Source organism: Dreissena polymorpha, chromosome 1, assembly GCF_020536995.1.
Source record: "Dreissena polymorpha isolate Duluth1 chromosome 1, UMN_Dpol_1.0, whole genome shotgun sequence".
In the NCBI taxonomy this organism is placed as follows: domain Eukaryota; kingdom Metazoa; phylum Mollusca; class Bivalvia; order Myida; family Dreissenidae; genus Dreissena; species Dreissena polymorpha.
In genome coordinates, this window is record NC_068355.1 from 158,113,452 (window position 1) to 158,132,442 (window position 18,991).

The 18,991-nt window shown below is 34.2% G+C and overlaps 1 protein-coding gene across 1 annotated transcript; it reads right to left on the reverse strand.

Moving 5' to 3' along the window:
* Positions 1-3,888: 3,888 nt before the first annotated feature.
* Positions 3,889-14,988, reverse strand: LOC127857778 (ras-related protein Rab-43-like). Its single transcript, XM_052394434.1, has 4 exons — positions 14,708-14,988; positions 11,220-11,403; positions 10,748-10,893; positions 3,889-10,229 (listed from the first exon to the last, which is right to left on the reverse strand). Exons 1-4 carry the CDS (start codon positions 14,903-14,905, stop codon positions 10,116-10,118), a joined length of 642 nt encoding a protein of 213 aa, XP_052250394.1. The 5' UTR covers positions 14,906-14,988; the 3' UTR covers positions 3,889-10,115.
* Positions 14,989-18,991: the final 4,003 nt, after the last annotated feature.

An 18,991-nucleotide genomic window follows, 5' to 3' on the forward strand; every position in this document is an offset into this window, starting at 1 on the left:
AACTCTGGCGTGCATTTTGACAGAATTATGTGCCCTTTTTATACTTAGAAAATTGAAAATTTTGGTTAAGTTTTGCGTTTAGGTCCACTTTTCTCAGAAAGTATCAATGCTATGGCATTCAAACTTGGTACACTTACTTACTATCATGAGAGGACTGGGCAGGCAAAGTTAGATAAATCTGGCGTGCATTTTGACAGAATGATGTGCCCTTTTATACTTAGAAAATTGAAAATTTGGTTAAGTTTTGTGTTTAGGTCCACTTTATTCCTACAGTATGAAAGCTATTGCTTTCATACTTGCAACACTTATTAACTATCATAAGGGGACTGTGCAGGCAAAGTAATGTAACTCTGACTGGCATTTTGACAGAATTATGTGCCCTTTTTATACTTGAAAATTTGGTTAAGTTTTGTGTTTTGGTCCACTTTACCTCTAAAGTATCATAGATATTGCTTTCATACTTGGAACACTCGCAAACTATCATAAGGGTACAGTAAAAGGACAAGTTGCATAACTCTGGTTGTCATTTTTACGGGATTATGGCCCTTTTTTGACTTAGTAACTTTGAATATATGGTTAAATTTTGTGTTTCGATCCACTTTACTTCTTAAGTATCAAGGCTATTGCTTTCAAACTTCAAATACTTTCATGCTATCATGAGGTTACTGTACCTGGCAAGTTGAATTTTACCTTGACCTTTGAATGACCTTGACTCTCAAGGTCAAATTATTAAATTTTGCTTAAATTGCCATAACTTCTTTATGTATGATTAGATTTGATTGATACTTTGACAAAACTACTCTTACCTGACATACCACAATAGACTCCACCCAAACCATCCCCTGTGCCCTCCCCCCCCTCCCCCTCCCCCCCCCCCCTATTTTTTTTTTTTTTTTTTTTTTTTTTAAGATCATCTCACAAATGACCACCACACCCTCACACTATACCCTCCACACCACCCCCGCCCAAATTATTTTTTTTGAAACGGTTAAAAAACACAAATATTTATTTTTATTATTTTATGTTTGAAATACCGTCCAACCATCGCACCCAAGAATCCCCCCCCCACCCGAATCCCCCCCCCCCTAAATATTTTTTTTTTTTTTTTTTTAAGATCATCTCACAAATTACCACCACACCATCACACTTTAACCCCCCCCCCACCCCACCCACCCAATTTTTTTTTTTTTAAACGGTTAAAAAACACAAATATTTATTTTTATTATTTTATGTTTGAAATACCGTCCAACCATTGCACCCAAAAATCCCTCCCCACTGCCCCCCCACCCCCCACGATTTTTTTTTTTTTTGCGTTTTTTTTCGCATTTTTGGAAGATAATGTAATAAATTCCACACCCCCACACTATACACCCCTCTTCACTCCGCTCCTCCCTCCTTTGTGATTGAAAATGAGAGTCCCTTCACCTTTAAAAAGAAAATAGATGAGCGGTCTGCACCCGCAAGGCGGTGCTCTTGTTTTACTTTGCTTCTGATGGGGTAAAGGGTTAACATAATTTCTATTTAAGCCCACATACTTTTAAAAGAAAACAAGAGATGTGATTGTCAGAAACACAATGCCCCCTACTGCGCTGTTTTGATTGATTTATTTTTATGTCCCTCACTATAGTAGTGGGGGACATATTGTTTTTGCCCTGTCGGTTGGTTGGTCTGTTGGTTTGCGCCAACTTTAACATTTGCAATAACTTTTGCAATATTGAAGATAGCAACTTGATATTTGGCATGCTTGTGTCATCTCATGGAGCTGCACATTTTGAGTGGTGAAAGGTCAAGGTCATCCTTCAAGGTAAAAGGTCAAATATATGGGTCAAAATCGCTCATTTAATGTACACTTTTGCAATATTTCAATATTCAAGATAGCAACTTGATATTTTGCATGCATGTGTATCTCATGGAGCTGCACATTTTGAGTGGTGAAAGGTCAAGGTCATCCTTCAAGGTCAGATGTCAAATATATGTGGCCAAAATCGCTCATTTTATGAGTGCTTTTGCAATATTGAAGATAGCAACTTGATATTTGGCATGCATGTGTATCTCATGGAGCTGCACATTTTGAGTGGTGAAAGGTCAAGGTCATCCTTCAAGGTCAAATATATGGGTCAGAATTGCTCATGTAATGTCACTAATGCAATATTGAAGCTAGCAGTTTTATATTTGACATGCATGTGTATCTCATGGAGCTGCACATTTTGAGTGTTGAAGGGTCAAGGTCAAGGTCATCCTTCAAGGTCAAACGTCATATACGGGGACATAGTGTTTCACAAACACAATTTGTTTATCATTTGGCAGGTACAGATAATTATCTCACTTTAAAAATTATTTCTTCCCTTGGATTTATGTTTTTGACCTTTGACATTGAAGGATGACATTGACCTTGACCTTTCACCACTCAAAATGTGCAGCTCCATGAGATACACATGCATGCTCAATGTCAAGTTGCTATCATCAATACTGCAAATTACAGTATTGCAAAAGTTATGACCAATGTTAAAGTTTTGGTTAAAGTTTTTGGACACACACACACCCATACAATGACAGACAGGCCAAAAACAATATACCCCGGATCATTTGATCCGGGGGCATAAAAAGACTTGGGATGTTTTAAAACTAGTGACCTGAAAATCGATAGGGATCATCTGTGAGTCATGATCAATCTACCTATCAAGTTTCATGATCCTAGGAACAAGCGTTCTTCAGTTATCATCCGGAAACCATTTTACTATTTCGGGTCACCGTGAACTTGACCTTTGACCTAGTGATCTGAAAATCAATAGGGGTCATCTGCAAGTCATGATCAATGTACCTATGAAGTTTCATGATCGTAGCCATTAGCGTTCTTGAATTATCATCCGGAAACCATTTTAGTACTATTTCAGGTCACCGTGACCTTGACCTTTGATATAGTGACCTGAAAATCAATTGGGGTCAACTGCAAGTCATGATCAATCTACCTATCAAGTTTCATGATCCTAGGCATAAGCGTTCTTGAGTTATCATCCGGAAACCATTTTACTATTTCCGGTCACCGTGACCTTTTACCTAGTGACCTGAAAATCAATAGGGGTCATCTGCGAGTCATGATCAATGTACCTATGAAGTTTCGTGATCCTAGGCATAAGCGTTCTTTTGAGTTATCATCCGGAAACCATTTTACTATTTCGGGTCACCGTGACCTTGACATTTGACCTAGTGACCTGAAAATCAATAGGGGTCATCTGCCAGCCATTATCAATTAACCTACAAAGTTTCATGATCCTAGGCGTAAGCGTTCTTGAGTTATCATCAAGAAACCATTTTACTATTTCGGGTCACTGTGACCTTGACCTTTGACCTAGTTACCTGAAAATCAATAGGGGTCATCTGCGAGTCATGATCAATCTACCTTTGAAGTTTCATGATCCTAGGCCTAAGCGTTCTTGAGTTATCATCCGGAAACCATTTTACTATTTCGGGTCACCGTGACCTTGACCTTTGACCTAGTGACCTCAACATCAATAGGGGTCATCTGCGAGTCATGATCTATGTACCTATGAAGTTTCATGATCCTAGGCCCAAGCGTTCTTGAGTTATCATCCGGAAACCACCTGGTGGACGGACCGACAGACCGACTGACAGACCGACATGTGCAAAGCAATATACCCCCTCTTCTTCGAAGGGGGGCATAAATATGTAACTTTTGTTTGTCTATCAACAAGGTTAATACATATTTGTATATTCCCAAGTCATTAACTAGGTTCTGTATCATGCCCTTGTATATTAACTGAACGTTGACAGAAAAGGATAGTTTCCATAAATAGTTTCCATAAATGTTCAATTAAGTCTTAACTTGCTTGATGATCTTATTAAGGGAAATATAAAATTGCCCTAACATTATCAAAATACACATCTTTATGAATCTTAATACTTGGTATGGTACAACACGAGTGAAATGGGATGGTGCTGCCCCTGCTGCATTTTGGTTCCCCTCTACTGCTGCTGCTCTATGTTGTTAAACACAAAAAAGTGAGAATCTATTGAATTAAATGAATTTCAGAAAATAGTCAACAGCAAATGAATAGAGATTGCTTCAAAGTCTGCTTTACAAGTGTTCTACTAAGACATGACCTTGATTTATAAAATTATCTAATAATGTCAGTATCATGATTCTGAATTCCACCCTGCAACTTTTTAGCACCATCACAAAATTTTGAAATCCTTGATCTTTCTGTACACTTGTTACTGTTTAAATTTGTTGACCTGATGGCTCCTGAAAGCATTGCTCTGCAAGTTTTATTGGATGTTATCTGAATGTAACAAGGGAAATATCTTCTTCAAGTGTGATGGCAATCAACTGATTGGGCTTACCATTTGAGAGTAAAACAAATTTGATTGACATGTTTTGGATTTTTAATTAATGAACAAAATAAAACATGTTTACAACAAGGATGGTAAGCGAAATCAATATAAGACAATATTGACTTTACTATGCAAATCAGAATGATCAATCAATAATATATTATACATTTTATAACAATAACAAAATTATTAGTCAATTTTACCCAGCCCAGAACAAACATTTATGGAAGTACCAACGTATGGGCAGTCTACATAAAAAGTTAAGTGGTTCATGCGAAACTGGTTTCTGGCTGAAAATATTATTTCATACCAAGACAACACTTTGTATTGCATTAGAGAAACTTTGAGTCCACATATCCAGTGATTTTTTTTACCTGCGAGTCCTGCGTCCTGGACTCACAAAAACCTCTGGGGATGCAAAGTTTCGAATAATGTGAGTCCCAAAAATGCATAAACATTTCTCAAAAAATAATATTGTTTATATTTGGACTCATTCTTTCAATTCGGGGACTCATAGATTTGCAAGTTATCGAGTCCCAGGACTCAAATGAGAAAATTTGTAAAAATATCACTGCATATCCATTATATCTCTAGAAATACATGCACAAAACAAATAATATTATATTCTATATGGATACTATTTGGATATCACATAAAATATACATACACAGAAAATGGCATCCATAGATATCCCTTATTTTTAAGGACATTCATTTGATAAAACTAACAAGCAAATTCGTTGAAATGATATCCGCCGCCATATAAATTTTGTTTATGGATGGGTGTAGACCTTTGACCTCAATGTGTGACCTAGACCTTAGCCCCTAGGATTATGGGTGTTGAATGTGAAGCAACCCCAGATGATAGAGAACAACTATAGCAAGTTTCATGGCATAGTAAAGGAATGACTAAACAATTAATAATTGATCAAATTTGTGACCTTTGACCTCAATGTGTGACCTTGACCTTAGCCCCTAGGATCATGGGTGTTGAATGTGAAGCACCCCCAAATGATTGAGAACAACTATGGCAAGTTTCATGGCTCTGGCTCATGTGTTAATGGAGATAAAGCTGTAAGCTTATATTAAAAAGCATTTTTTCAAGATACAAAGGGCCATAACTCCGTTATTAACAGATGGTGTACAATGCCATTTGGTGTGCATCATCCTGTTAGCCATATATATACTCATACCAAGTTTCAATGAAATCTGCCAAAGTACTTCCAAGATATGGCTCCGGATGGAAAGACGGACGGACAACGCCAAAACAATATCCTTCCGCCTATGGCGGGGGATAATAACCAATCATGGAGGTAAATTACCACATATTTTATCTGTAAACTTGTTGATTACAACTAACATAGTTAACATAAAAAACAGGTATGCATGGCAAACAAATTAAGGTATTTGTATTCTTTTTTAAATACTTAATATAACATATTAAAAGAAAACTGTTACATTGAGTAAACTGTACGATATCATGTTTATTATAATAGTTCTGAAATATAAATTAAATATTTATTATCAATATAATATATTCACCATTTATACAAATGAGGAATCATGTATTTCTTTGTGAACACTCAAAATATATAACTTCTGAAATTATTACCACTCAATTTTTGGATAACATGACAGCATAACTGCAATGTACACAATGATCCGTTCCCATGATTTTCAGAACAAAATGTTTAAGCAAACTATTGAGAACACAAGATTTTGCAACAATTGTTTACCACACATTAGGGGTATTATGGTTAAAATGATGCAACTAAGAATAACTATAAACAGTAAAAAAATCAGTGAAGATTTAAATACATACATATACACCATGCTGTATATTGGCTTTCAAACACACATTCAACTAAGTTAGCACACGATGTTGTTGTTTCTTAATCACTATCCTTGAACGTTGTAATGGTTTCAAATAAATAAAACTACAACTTTTAAGACAGAAGAGATTGAAAGTTGATCATATGAAAGTGTTGCCATTGTTTAACAATTTCATATTGAATACTATAGGTCAATTCTCAATCTTAAAATTATAATTTAAAATACTATATCATACATGAACTTCTACTACTATGTTTGTTTTTTTTAAACAATTATACATACATCTATATCTGGAATGATCCAAATTATCAACAGAAACATAATAAATGCAAACAAATGCACATAACAATTTACTTTGTAGCTTACATTTGTAAAGATGTATAAACGTAAATGTGTATAATGTACACCTCAAAGGGTCACTTAAATTGCACCTTTTCATAAATAAAACTGTTGAAGCCATTCTTTATTGATTTTTTTAAATCAAAATATTAAATGGTAACACTTTAAGCGCTAGAGTGATCTCCCCTACATGTAAATAAATAACACATATCACTCAGCATACTTGATTCAGTAAACTGAAACGATATGATGTTATTAATTTGTTTCATTAAAAAAAAAGATAGCATATAAAACATTAACTGTTAAACATCTTAAAAAAATGCTGTTAAAAAAAACATTGACAACCTTTACTTGAACACAATTCAAAATATTTAGTTAAAAATTCACTATAATAGCAGGAAGTGTTTCCCCATAAACTAAGATTTCAAACACCAGTTAAATACTCCATAAGTCAACAGAGTAAACTGCAAGATCTGCTCTAAATGTATACAACTATAACCAATATATAAATATTATAGTCAAAATGGTAGATATTACAAAATAGTAAATATAACACAGAAAAAGTAAGTTATACGTAATTATATTGCACTAACATTTCCAAACAATTCTCACATGCAACTTCTGTAGTTAACCATAATCTAATGGATTTAAAGTAAGTAATAACTACTTTTTCTTATCTAAGTAGGTCCTAGGACAACACACCTACTTACGCTTAATTTAAAACCTTAAACTACGGTAAAAGAAACACAGGCACTTATATAACAAAAATGATCTCTAGCCAATGTTGACAATAAGTTACGATTTTTCTAAGGACATGCATCATATTATTCTGATTCTGATAATAAGTTGTTTTTTATTTATATAGAACAGTTTTGAACCAATAAATGTGTGTCCTTGAAAATGCTCATTTAGATCTTGTATACATGGATATGACACAATTTCAGCACTAAATAAAACTACGAGTTAAACACAAAAAATAATACAATCTTAACTACTGACCAATATGTCTTCCCATTTACAACACTTCTATAACCAAGCAAAGTCAAATGGTTGGTCCCAAAGCCAATGAATCTTATGCTTTTAAGCTAATCAACAGAAATATGTGCTGCATGTCACATACAAAGGCTGTGCACAGAAATAAAAAGCTTCATGTGTTCAATAAAGACAAATAAACATTGACTTCACATAAATAAGCAACAATGAATCTTTACATCACTAAGTATGCAAATTAGAAGCAGGTGTTGAGCCCACATTACATCAGATTAAAACATCTTTATACTCATAAACCCTGGATCACTAATGGCAGACATTGGTCTTATACATAGATTTAAAAATACTACATATAAGTACATAAATAATGCTACATCTACACCACATTGGGGATTTTAAAAGACTGATTGCAAGAGAATGACACCAAATATGTCCCAGCTAACAACAGAATTAACAAATGAGTTTGTATCTGAGAAAACTGGGCTTAATGCATGTGGGTTAAGTATTGTGGGATGACAATGTCTGTTTAGATGAGACTTCTTTTAATTGAAAAGTTCCATATAAGCAAAAAGTGTCATCCTTGATTACCGGTAGCGTGTTCGGTATGTAAAGGCTATTCTAGGACAAAGCACACATGTATTAAGCCCAGTCATACCAAAGCCCAGCTCAAATATAAATAAGAAAACACATTTTGCAGATGAATGTCTGACCCATATGCCAGTAGTGAATGTTTTAAATACCTTGTTGGACATTGTGTCTATATAAAAAAGAGTGCCAAACTGTCACAAGATACGCCCATTCGAAGGTTTTGGACACCATGCTCAATGCTTGAAATGCACTAAGTGACCTCGAGACCTAGTTATTGACCCGGCATGACCCATATTTGAACTTGACCTAGATATCATTTAGATGTAACATCTGACTAAATTTGGTGAAGATCAGATGAAAACTACCTCAATTAGAGAGCGGACACCATGCTAAATGCTTGAAATGCACTATGTGACCTCGTGTTTGACCCGGCATGACCCATATTCGAACTTGACCTACATATCATCTAGACACAACTTCTGACCAAATTAGGTGAAGATCAGATGAAAACTACTTCAATTAGAGAGCGGACACCATGCTAAATGCTTGAAATGCACTAAGTAAACTCATGACCTAGTTTTTCACCCGGCATGACCCAAATTTGAACTTGACCTACATATCATCTAGACACAACTTCTGACCAAATTTGGTGAAGATCGGGTGAAAACTACTTCAATTAGAGAGCGGACACCATCCTTAATCCTTAAAATGCACTAAGTGACCCCGTGACCTAGTTTTTGACCCGGCATGACCCATATTCGAACTTGACCTAGATATTGTCTAGACACAAATTCTGACCAAGTTTGGTGAAGATCGGATGAAAACTATTTGAATTAGAGAACGGACACTGCTGTGGACGTCGCCCGCCAAGGGTGAAACTATAATACGACCCGTTTTTAAAAACAGGCGTATACAAATCTAAACATTGGAAGCAAGTTGACATAAAGTATTTACATGTGCATACTATGCAAATTAATCACTCGCTCATCCAAGTGTTAAACTCCTAAAAATGTTTATGAAAACATGAACAAGGGTATCAATATGTTGTAATTTACATCTTAAAATCTATAAGTATAATAAAACACTGATATTAGTTTGTATTTATACCTGAACTTGTTTGCTGACATGTTCATGATTCGACCAGCATGATATTCTGTTATCTTTAAGCAAGATAATACAATAGTAAACACAATATTGAACAAAATCTACACGTACTGAAACTTACCAGAGACAATGTTTACAACATGATCATGTCTTCAAAGAATTGATAAATCTCACAATGATCAACAAAATGAACTATGTTATTGTGTACTCCTCATGTAACATTACATGTTAACTTTGATAAATGATGATCTGGGAACATAAGCTTGTTGAGTTTCATTTTCAAGACTAATTACATAACCATAATGTTGACAAACTTTAAATCATAAACAGTTTAATAGCAAACTCTTATTACAAATATTTCTAAACTAATATAGAACGAACAAAACACGCATGGATTTTTACCAAAACTTATCTGTACTTGACTATGTTACCATGAAGACATGACACTAAATATAATTTGTAAAATTATGGCAGACTGTTTCACACTGTATAACTTGAAGCTAAGAAGTCACTTGTTTAAATAAGAATACAAGGTTTCTATTGTTGTAGGTTTTTTTAGTGGGCACATTAAATGATTAACAATTAAAAACCATGAGGCTTATTTCTGGACAATGTTCTGATACCCTTTAAATATCTTAATTATTAGAAGTGTACAAATCCAAACACAACATGTTACATATCTCAAATAAGTATACACCTAAAAACAACCACACTTTCGGTCTTGAACCTTTTCCACTATATTTAATGAGACACACATAATCTCTCCATTCAGACAAAGAAGACGCACACATTTAATCACAAAAATGAGACACACACCATCAAGCTATTTAGACAAACGAGACACATACAATCACACAATCACGACAAATGAGGCAAAACATCTTCATACAATCAGTATCTTGGTGTTTTTTAGCCTGAGCAGCAACCCCAACCCCCACCGACTGATTTGGAGTCCAGTTTAATGTTATTAGAAGCCCCGCTGTCCAAAGATACACTTCCACCCCCATAGCGTCTCATGAGCTCCTGAAACATATAACAAGTAGGGTATATATTCTATAGGAGCAATATTAAGTACGTCCATTGTCAAAATTAACCCTACGATACATAATTTGCTCAATCCAATAAATATAAAACATATTGAAGCAGATTTTTTTCATAAGCCATTGAACATTTGCACAAATTGTTTATAGTTCAAAAGATTTTTCAATTGTTGTGATCACTAGTTCAGTGGAGTAGCAATGAGGGACAGAGCACAGCACATTGCTATTTTACTCAAGGTCTTTCCATATCATGAGTCAATGGAAAACAATACTTTTAAATACATCAAATTGATTGTCAATATTATTTCACTATTTTCTGAAAGATATTCTTATGCTAATAGTCTAGTTACTGATTTATGATAGCGCAATATAACAATGTCTGCAAACATTTCACCCATTATCTTATTCTAATAGAATTCAAGAAATAATTACTAACGTATACCTGTTGATCATTTAAGAGATACTTATTTCAAACAGATAAACTAGTATAAATTATGTTACCTTAGCAAGTTTCACAAATGTTTCATCAATGTTGACATTTTCTTTAGCTGATGTTTCATGATGTGCAATCATATGATTATGCTGAGCAAATGAGTTGGCGTCTGTATAGGTCACTTCTCGCATGTTTTCCATATCACGCTTATTACCTGCAAGTATAAAAACACTAATGTTACCCACTAAGAGCAACAGATAATACATATCACTTCAAAAGTAAGCAGCTCGTAAACACTATTAACTCAATTCTGAATTTAATTAATTACACGCTTATAAAATCTCCAAACCTTTACAATCCATACCTTCTGCTTTTCGACCCAATAGAAAATATGAAATAATTTAAAATATTTTAATTTTAATTACTGCAGATCAATAAACTGAGACACATACTGCCAAATAACGTTGTACACATGGTTTGATTTGGGGGGGGGGCTTCTTGATGAATTTGAAAGATGTAAGACTATTTTATGATATATACCTATCAATATCTGTACAATGCTTGGTCCTGCATACCGCTTCACATCATCCAGCCAACGTGGAAGGCTGTCAAATGATGTTCGTTTTGTGATATCATATGCCATGATCACGCCATTGGCACTGCGATAGTAGCTCTGGGTGATGGTTCTGAATCTCTCTTGTCCAGCCGTGTCCCATATCTGCAACTGGAAAACAAACATCAACTTGATTTAATAATTTTATTTTATATTGCAGTCTTAAATATTGTAAGTGAAAGATCTGGAGCGAATAGCAGTGTGCTACACCCTGCTACTTATTAATTCCACACTGCTGCCTCGTCAGACTGGTGAACAGTGTAAACATTTGATACTTTTTAGCAAAAATTGAACTGTAAATAAACTTCTTACTCAAAAACCTAATCACAGGTATTCAACTTCGACAAAAATATACATTGAAATTATTAGTACAAAATGTCACGAGCCTTTTCACAGTGCTCCTTTTAGCAGGCACCTGTACCTTTTGTGACCCTAGATCTTTCCCTACCTATTTATTGATTTAATGCATTGCATGTTTTTGATTATTAGAGTCATTTTGGATTACATATAATGGCAAACAGCAGTAACTGGTGTCTTGGGAAACTCTTGAGGACATTTCTACACAAGTGGGACAAAAACTAAACTTTTGATTTAGTCTGGAGAATTCGGTATGTTATCATTTATATAAACTTTATTATATTAATAAAATCAAAAAACTTTTTTCCAAATAGCCCATGGTACAGATACACATGTTTTATTTTTAATCTTTTTTAATCAATATGGTCTTTTTGTAATTTCAGCGGTTCTGTTGTGTTATGAATGTTCATTATATTATTATGTTTTATCTCTGGTTTTAAATTAATTTTTGAATGCAGATAATGCTATTTAATGGTGACAATAAAGTTAAAAAAGACTTTGAATTGTGGCCAATATCATTGAATAAATAATAAAACTTTTTTTTTAAGTTGTGACCTTTTCTGATCAAGCAGGAATCCCCTAAACATAGTTAAACATCGTTATATATGTTAGGAAACTATTATAAACCACAAATACTTTAAATTCAAAATTAAATTTCAACTAGTATGACAATAGCTTTAGGTTATTCAACCAAGCTTTCAGCAATTTTTTTCCTTCTTTATAAAGTACCTGAAAACAGCACTTTCCCAATTAGGAAAAAAACTACAAATTTCTCAATGGCTGTCGAAATTCCCGATTGAAGGGTTCTAAAAAACAAAAAAGCAACATATAGTTAGTTTCCCTATGCAGCTCAGCACTTTCCACAGGATTTTTCATCGTCATTTGGTGCGCTATGTCTCTTCAAGAAAACCCCCCAGCTATAAAGTCATTCATAAAGATATATTTTTTAATTGTTTTAAAACTTTCCCGCATAGATAGTAAAATCCCGACTCAAACAATTCCCCAATACATCCTATCAACGTGACTCTATTACTGCATACTTGCTACTTTTCAAGTGTCTATTCATCACCCGATAATCCCGTTTATTCCAATTTTTAAAGCACTTTCTGGTAAATATTGACAGTAAAAGTTCTCAATAATTTCTGTAACACAAACGTTGCTATTTTTCTAAAGTATCAAATAAATTTCGACGTAAGTGACTATTTATAGATTTGAAGAAATATTGCCACTGAACATGCATTAATCCCCTGACGTGATGTGTGCTTGTTTATACAACGCTCAATACACCCAGGCTTTCTATGCAAATGATGCGACGCTGTACATGCTGCATACTTTTCGCAGCATGTACAACATCGTGTCATTTGCATAGAAAGCGTGGGTGTATTGAGCGTTGTTTACACAACAATAAACAAATTATCACTGTTATTTAAAGCAAAAATCTGTTAATATCGAGTTAACATTTACCTTCGGAAGTGTGTTTCGGATTACAAACGTGTTGACATTAACATTCGGGAGTGGGTTTCGGCTTACAAATTTAATTATGCTCATTTGAGATTTCAACAAAACATTAACTGTTGCGTAATGAATTAAACAATAATTTGTTAAAATGCTTTACGAGTCAAGTAAATGTTTCGACAGTATTATGCATCAAATGCACAACTTCCATGAGGATTACCGCCGGTTACTTTCCAAGCGACGTTCTATATGTCTGCATAATTTTCGTGCGCTTTTTATTGAGACAAAGGATAAAGCACTGTTTATTTGAAGCTAGAATTTGTTGTTGCGTTAGCATTAAAATTTGAAAGTGTTACAGGTACAGGACTAATTTTAGCGCAGTGTGCAAGAATCAACATCCGGTTAATTTTTAATCGCTGATTAAACGTTTTTTGTTTGGTAAAAATTTGTTAAAACTTAAAATTTTAATCTTTTCGCTTTTCCAACAGAAATGCCACTCGCCCTGCAGGACGAGCGCTGCCGAAATATTCACCAATTTCTACTCGCAATTAATAGCGGGCAAGTTGATTTGTTGAGCCCTGATGCTCATCTTTGTCGATTTAATAAGCATATGTTCAAAACAGATATGGTGCAGTTTCTATTCACTCTTCTAAGTTTGAGCAACTTTTTATGCATGTCTTTTTCGCACCTCTGTCTGTGTTGTTTTATGTACTTACATTCTACGTTACATAGGACGGTATACTGAAGATCTGTATCACTATTATTTATGTACCGTATACAAATAAAAGATGTTATTTATTTCAGAACTTTTTAATTGTCACTTTAGAAAAAAAACAATGCTTAATTAATCCAGAAAAGTATAAGAACATCGGTTTACTATATAACGCTCTGCACTACAACAGACGAACGCAAACTGTATTGTACGGCGTTTATTCTTCCACATGCTTTATATCGAGGCTGTGTTATCGATTTATATCTTCACAGCGAGCGAATCGAGAGATATCAAAAATTTGAATACTGGTTGGATTTAAATTGCTCAGGCGTACAAAATTCAAAGTGTCATTCCATAATTTTTACGGAACATTATCGAGAAATGAATTATCTACACAGGTATGTAAATATTATTGCAATCCGTTGATATTAAGTGTCTGATATCGGGGCTTGAATGTTGCGCACAAAATCCTTGCGCAACAATATAGACAAAGAAGGAAAACTTTCCACCATTGTTTCAGTCCTTCCCTAGTTGTATGCTCCAAATATGACCATTATAAAAAGTAGATTAATATTTGAGAGCGTCAACAAGTTGGACTAGGACCGTTAATCGGCGTTAAATGGCCTGTGGAAAGCACGGCAGCTTTATGGCTTCAACCTTATTTATATAATATTGATAACTTCACAACATTTGGTCTGGTACCGGTACTTTTCTAATTGGGCCAAACAAAATCGCTGGCTTTTAGTTCTTTAAACAAAAGTGTACATATTAGTTTAGTCTTGTAACTTGGTTTTTGACTCACAGAAGCACCAGGCACAGGTGTCCTAGAATTTACTTCAATTTTTATGAGAGAGTGAGTATTTACATAAAATGGCACCATTTACTGCATACCTTGACAAGCTTGCCATCGATTTGCATTGTTCTCATAGTGAAGTCAACACCGATCGTAGATGCATGTTTTTCCACATAGGTTCCAGATTTGAAGCGTTGTACCACGCATGTTTTGCCAACGTCAGCATCACCAATCAATACAATTTTAAAAAGAAAATCAAAAGTTTCATCTGCGTCCGAATGAGGATGGAAAGCCATAACAAGTCACGTAATTATCAAGTAGAAAACCGATGCGTCATAAATGTAAATACTGAAGTGACATTTAACCGGAAGTATTTGTACTTTCCGGCCGTAAAATATATATTCGTTGTAAAATCAAGTAAGCGATTACACTACAACCTTTGAAAACAAAAAAAAGGCATGCATACGTTACCAAACATACATAACAAATTGTTACGAAAAATCTGACAAACTACCGCAAAGTTTCTACAGAAGAATCGTCATAAAAGAGGTTTAAGAGGATGAATAAAACTGGCATGATCTTTGTCTTTGCTTAAAATGTTTACATCAATTGCCTACACGTTTTCGCATCTTTATTTCGGTTTTTGCTCATATGCAGCAGGGATGTATAATGCAGCTATATGAGACAACGAACTATGTTTACTTTATTCAAGGGGGGGGGGGGGGCAAATTCATGTGTTAGCATCCATGCGACGAGCAGACAAAAGAGAGCACTGATATAAAACGTGAGTTCAACTTGCTTCACGACAAAATGAATGACCTTGCATCATCATAAGATGATGAAGGCCCGCTAAATGGAATACCGGTAATACATTTTCAGGACCGAATTGTTTTTCATCACCAACTGGCAAAAGATGGTCATTGATTTGAGTGAATCTTATGGCATGTATAAACGACTTCAATGTCAACAATTTATTCACGCAATCTTAATATATAAATTAAAATATTAAACAAAATATCATCAGCAAAATATTGTTTTCAGTGAAATTAATATTGAGGAGGTTTTAACTGATACCGACAGATATTCATGTGTTGTAGAACCAAAAATGTTTATGAATTTCGCATAAACGAATCTGCACAGACTACTAGGGGTTCCCAACAGAGTGTATATTTTGCGTACATACCTTATTAAGTTTTCTGATGCACTGCAGACAATTATCTACAATTTAAATATAAGTTTAAACAAATATCACTTCTTTTGAACTTTTATTATAGTTTTTGTCAACACGTGTTTATTATTACTAACATAACTTTACAATATGATGGTTTAAGATTGCGGGAATGTCAACACGTTGACATTGAAATCGTTTAATTAACGATCTGATGAAACCCTACCAGTATATCGTTAACCATATTAACCATATTAATTACTATTTACTCGCCCAAATCACTCGTTGAGGCGATTCGCTAGTTATTAGACATTTATAAGGTGTTTTGTATGTTTCTACTAGTACTGAATGAATAAAGGCGGCCCCGTGAAAATTGGCCTTTTTATTGAAATACGCTCAAAATGATTTATTATTTTATTTTGCAGATATGTTCGCAAATTGTTCTCCTACTTTTGATTATGTTGGTTTTACAGCAGCAAACAATAAATGCAAATACAGTTAGAAATCATCTTCTGATCATTCCCAAAAACTCTTTTGAGTGCATTTGTATTTTCGTTCACGATAAGGTAATTACTCCTTAATTCCTTAATTTGAACACTATTTAACAGTCTGGATCTAGTACGCCTATGCCACTTCTCAAGTGACTTCAAACACCCGGTTTATAAGCGAATATACTCGGTGAGAATATGCCATTATTAGATATTCTCAGTACGCTGAATTTCCATAAAAGACCAGGTTCTGGTCAGTAACGACCGCGCAATGCGAAATAGGTATTAAATACATGTCGCGTGTGTACAGATAAACGTTTATTGCAGTAGCTGCAGTCTTAAAACTAATTGTATAATTCATAAAATGCCCTACAAACCTAGTATGTATTATTTCCGCGAAACACGTGATTCCCAATAGCAGTAAATGTTAAGAAAACATGGAGTTAAAATATACAATCTGTGTTTTAAAGGGGCCTTTTCACAGATTTTGGCATGTTTTGAAGTTCGTCATTAAATGCTTTATATTGATAAATGTAAACATTGGATCTAAAAAGCTCCAGTTTAAAATCAAGAATAAAATTTAAAAAGGAAAAGAGTAGCCCGCAGCAGGGCTCGAACCAGTGACCCCGGAGTCCTGGAGTAAAAACCAATTAGCCCGCTCGGCCATCCTGCCAAGTATGCATGAGAGACGTATTTTATACTTTATATTATCAATCTTCGTAGTTTCACAAAATTAAACGACAACAACAGAACTCTCCAAATTATTCAATCGTTTCGCGGTGCAACGCTTTATAATTTTCAGGTTTTTAAATCGTCAAAAGATGCATATAATGGCTATATTAGACCATGGTAATTCTTCAGTATTACTGTTTCCTCACAAATATCCTAACTAAAACGAAAATTTGCGAATCTGAAACAACTTTTTTCAATTTTGTCAATTTACCAAAACGTGAAAAGATCCCTTTAAATATAATAGTTTGTTATTGTAAATGCTAATTTTATGTATTAAAATATTATATGTCTCACGCATATGTGTAGACCGACTTTATTGTTAAGAACAATATATTCGCAGTCTTCGAAACATATCCAGCTGACTTGAAGTATCGATGATTATATATTTTACAATGTAAAGATAAGGACTTTGTATTGATTTTTCAAGAATATTTCGAATGCATCAGATTCTCCAAATAATTCGTTCGATAAGACCTTTCCCTCCACATACTTATGTCATTTCAACTTGTACGGTAAGATATGTTATAACTAGCACATGACATTGACACTTTAAGGACACATTAATGATCGGATATCGTGGAGGCAATTTAACATGGAATATATCGTCGCATACAAATAACGCGAGCGCCGATGGCGTTGAAAGTCTATTTGCATGATTCAGGGAAGTTTCTGCAGAAGTAAATGTTAAAGGATTAGTTGTCTGAATGAAAATGTAAAGGCTATAAAAAATTATTTTTTTTATAAAGAACAAGACTATTACCAAGCAATAAAAGTCCCCTACCTCGCACGAAACAGTAATATAATTGTCTCCCTTTATTTTCAAGGGACGTAATTCTTTTAAGTTTGCCTTGTAGATTGTACTTTTTTAAAACTAAAATTAATGGAATCCCAATATTTCTTGTCTCTCGCTTTTGCCAATAACAGAATTGTTTTACGAACGGAAGTTTTAGTTTCTAAGAACGTTTTTTTTTCAGGTGAAACAGTCTTAGAAAAATTCAATAAAAATGGTGTTAGCAATGTTCTTGGAAGAAATTTTAGAAAAAAAGTTTCTAAATGAAAAATTGTAAGAATTACGAATTACGAAATACTTTATTAAATATATATTTCCTTTGTCCAAAATCAGGGAATGCTTGGAAAAGGACAACCGTTTCCTCTCTGATTTTGAAATGCGGTATTACAAAAGCCTCCTATTTGCGTTGCAAATAGACTAAAAACGAGCGATTGGTCAATCTCAATGCAGAGTTGTCGTTCCTTGCACTCACATACAATAAATGTAATGTAACAGTCGTGCTAGAGATTGGCATTTTGTATCGCGTTAAATCTCTGAATCAGTTACCAGACCACATCTAGCGTTGAAATTTTTGTTTCTGCTGTAATGAACACTGATTTTTTTGTGGAATAACTTTATTTCACGATTTTTTTTGGCAAAATATTCTTTGATTTTGAGTATTTATGTTACTTTAAGAGTATAAAAACATGTGTGAAATGATTTTTCAAGAATATTTCGATTGCATTGGTTGCAGCTATTCTTATTCAACCATTCCCTCCTCGAACCCATGGTCATTTCAACCCAATTTTTAGAAGAGTTTAAAAACACAGCACAGTGCATTGAGTTGAAAATGCCTTGTCACGTATGTTCGAAATTTCAAAATGTGCGAAATATGGAGAAATTTAAGTTTATATAAATTTTATTCGTTTTATTCGTAGGGTATCATTTTCTTTTTATTTTCATATTTTTTTATCTTATGGTATTAAATCAGGAAAAGTATTATTGTAAATTGCCAATATAAATAGTGGCGATTTCAACAATCTCAGGGGAATTTAAAGCGAGTAGGGGAGACAAATCCTCCCGATTAAAATACGTGCCGTAGGGCGTATTGAAATATATTCCACAAATGTGTCGTCAGACATTATGCACAAACAATTTGATGATTTTATTTCCAATCTAAAGAACATGGAGGAGGTTATGGGTATTAAAGGAGTGAATATATTCT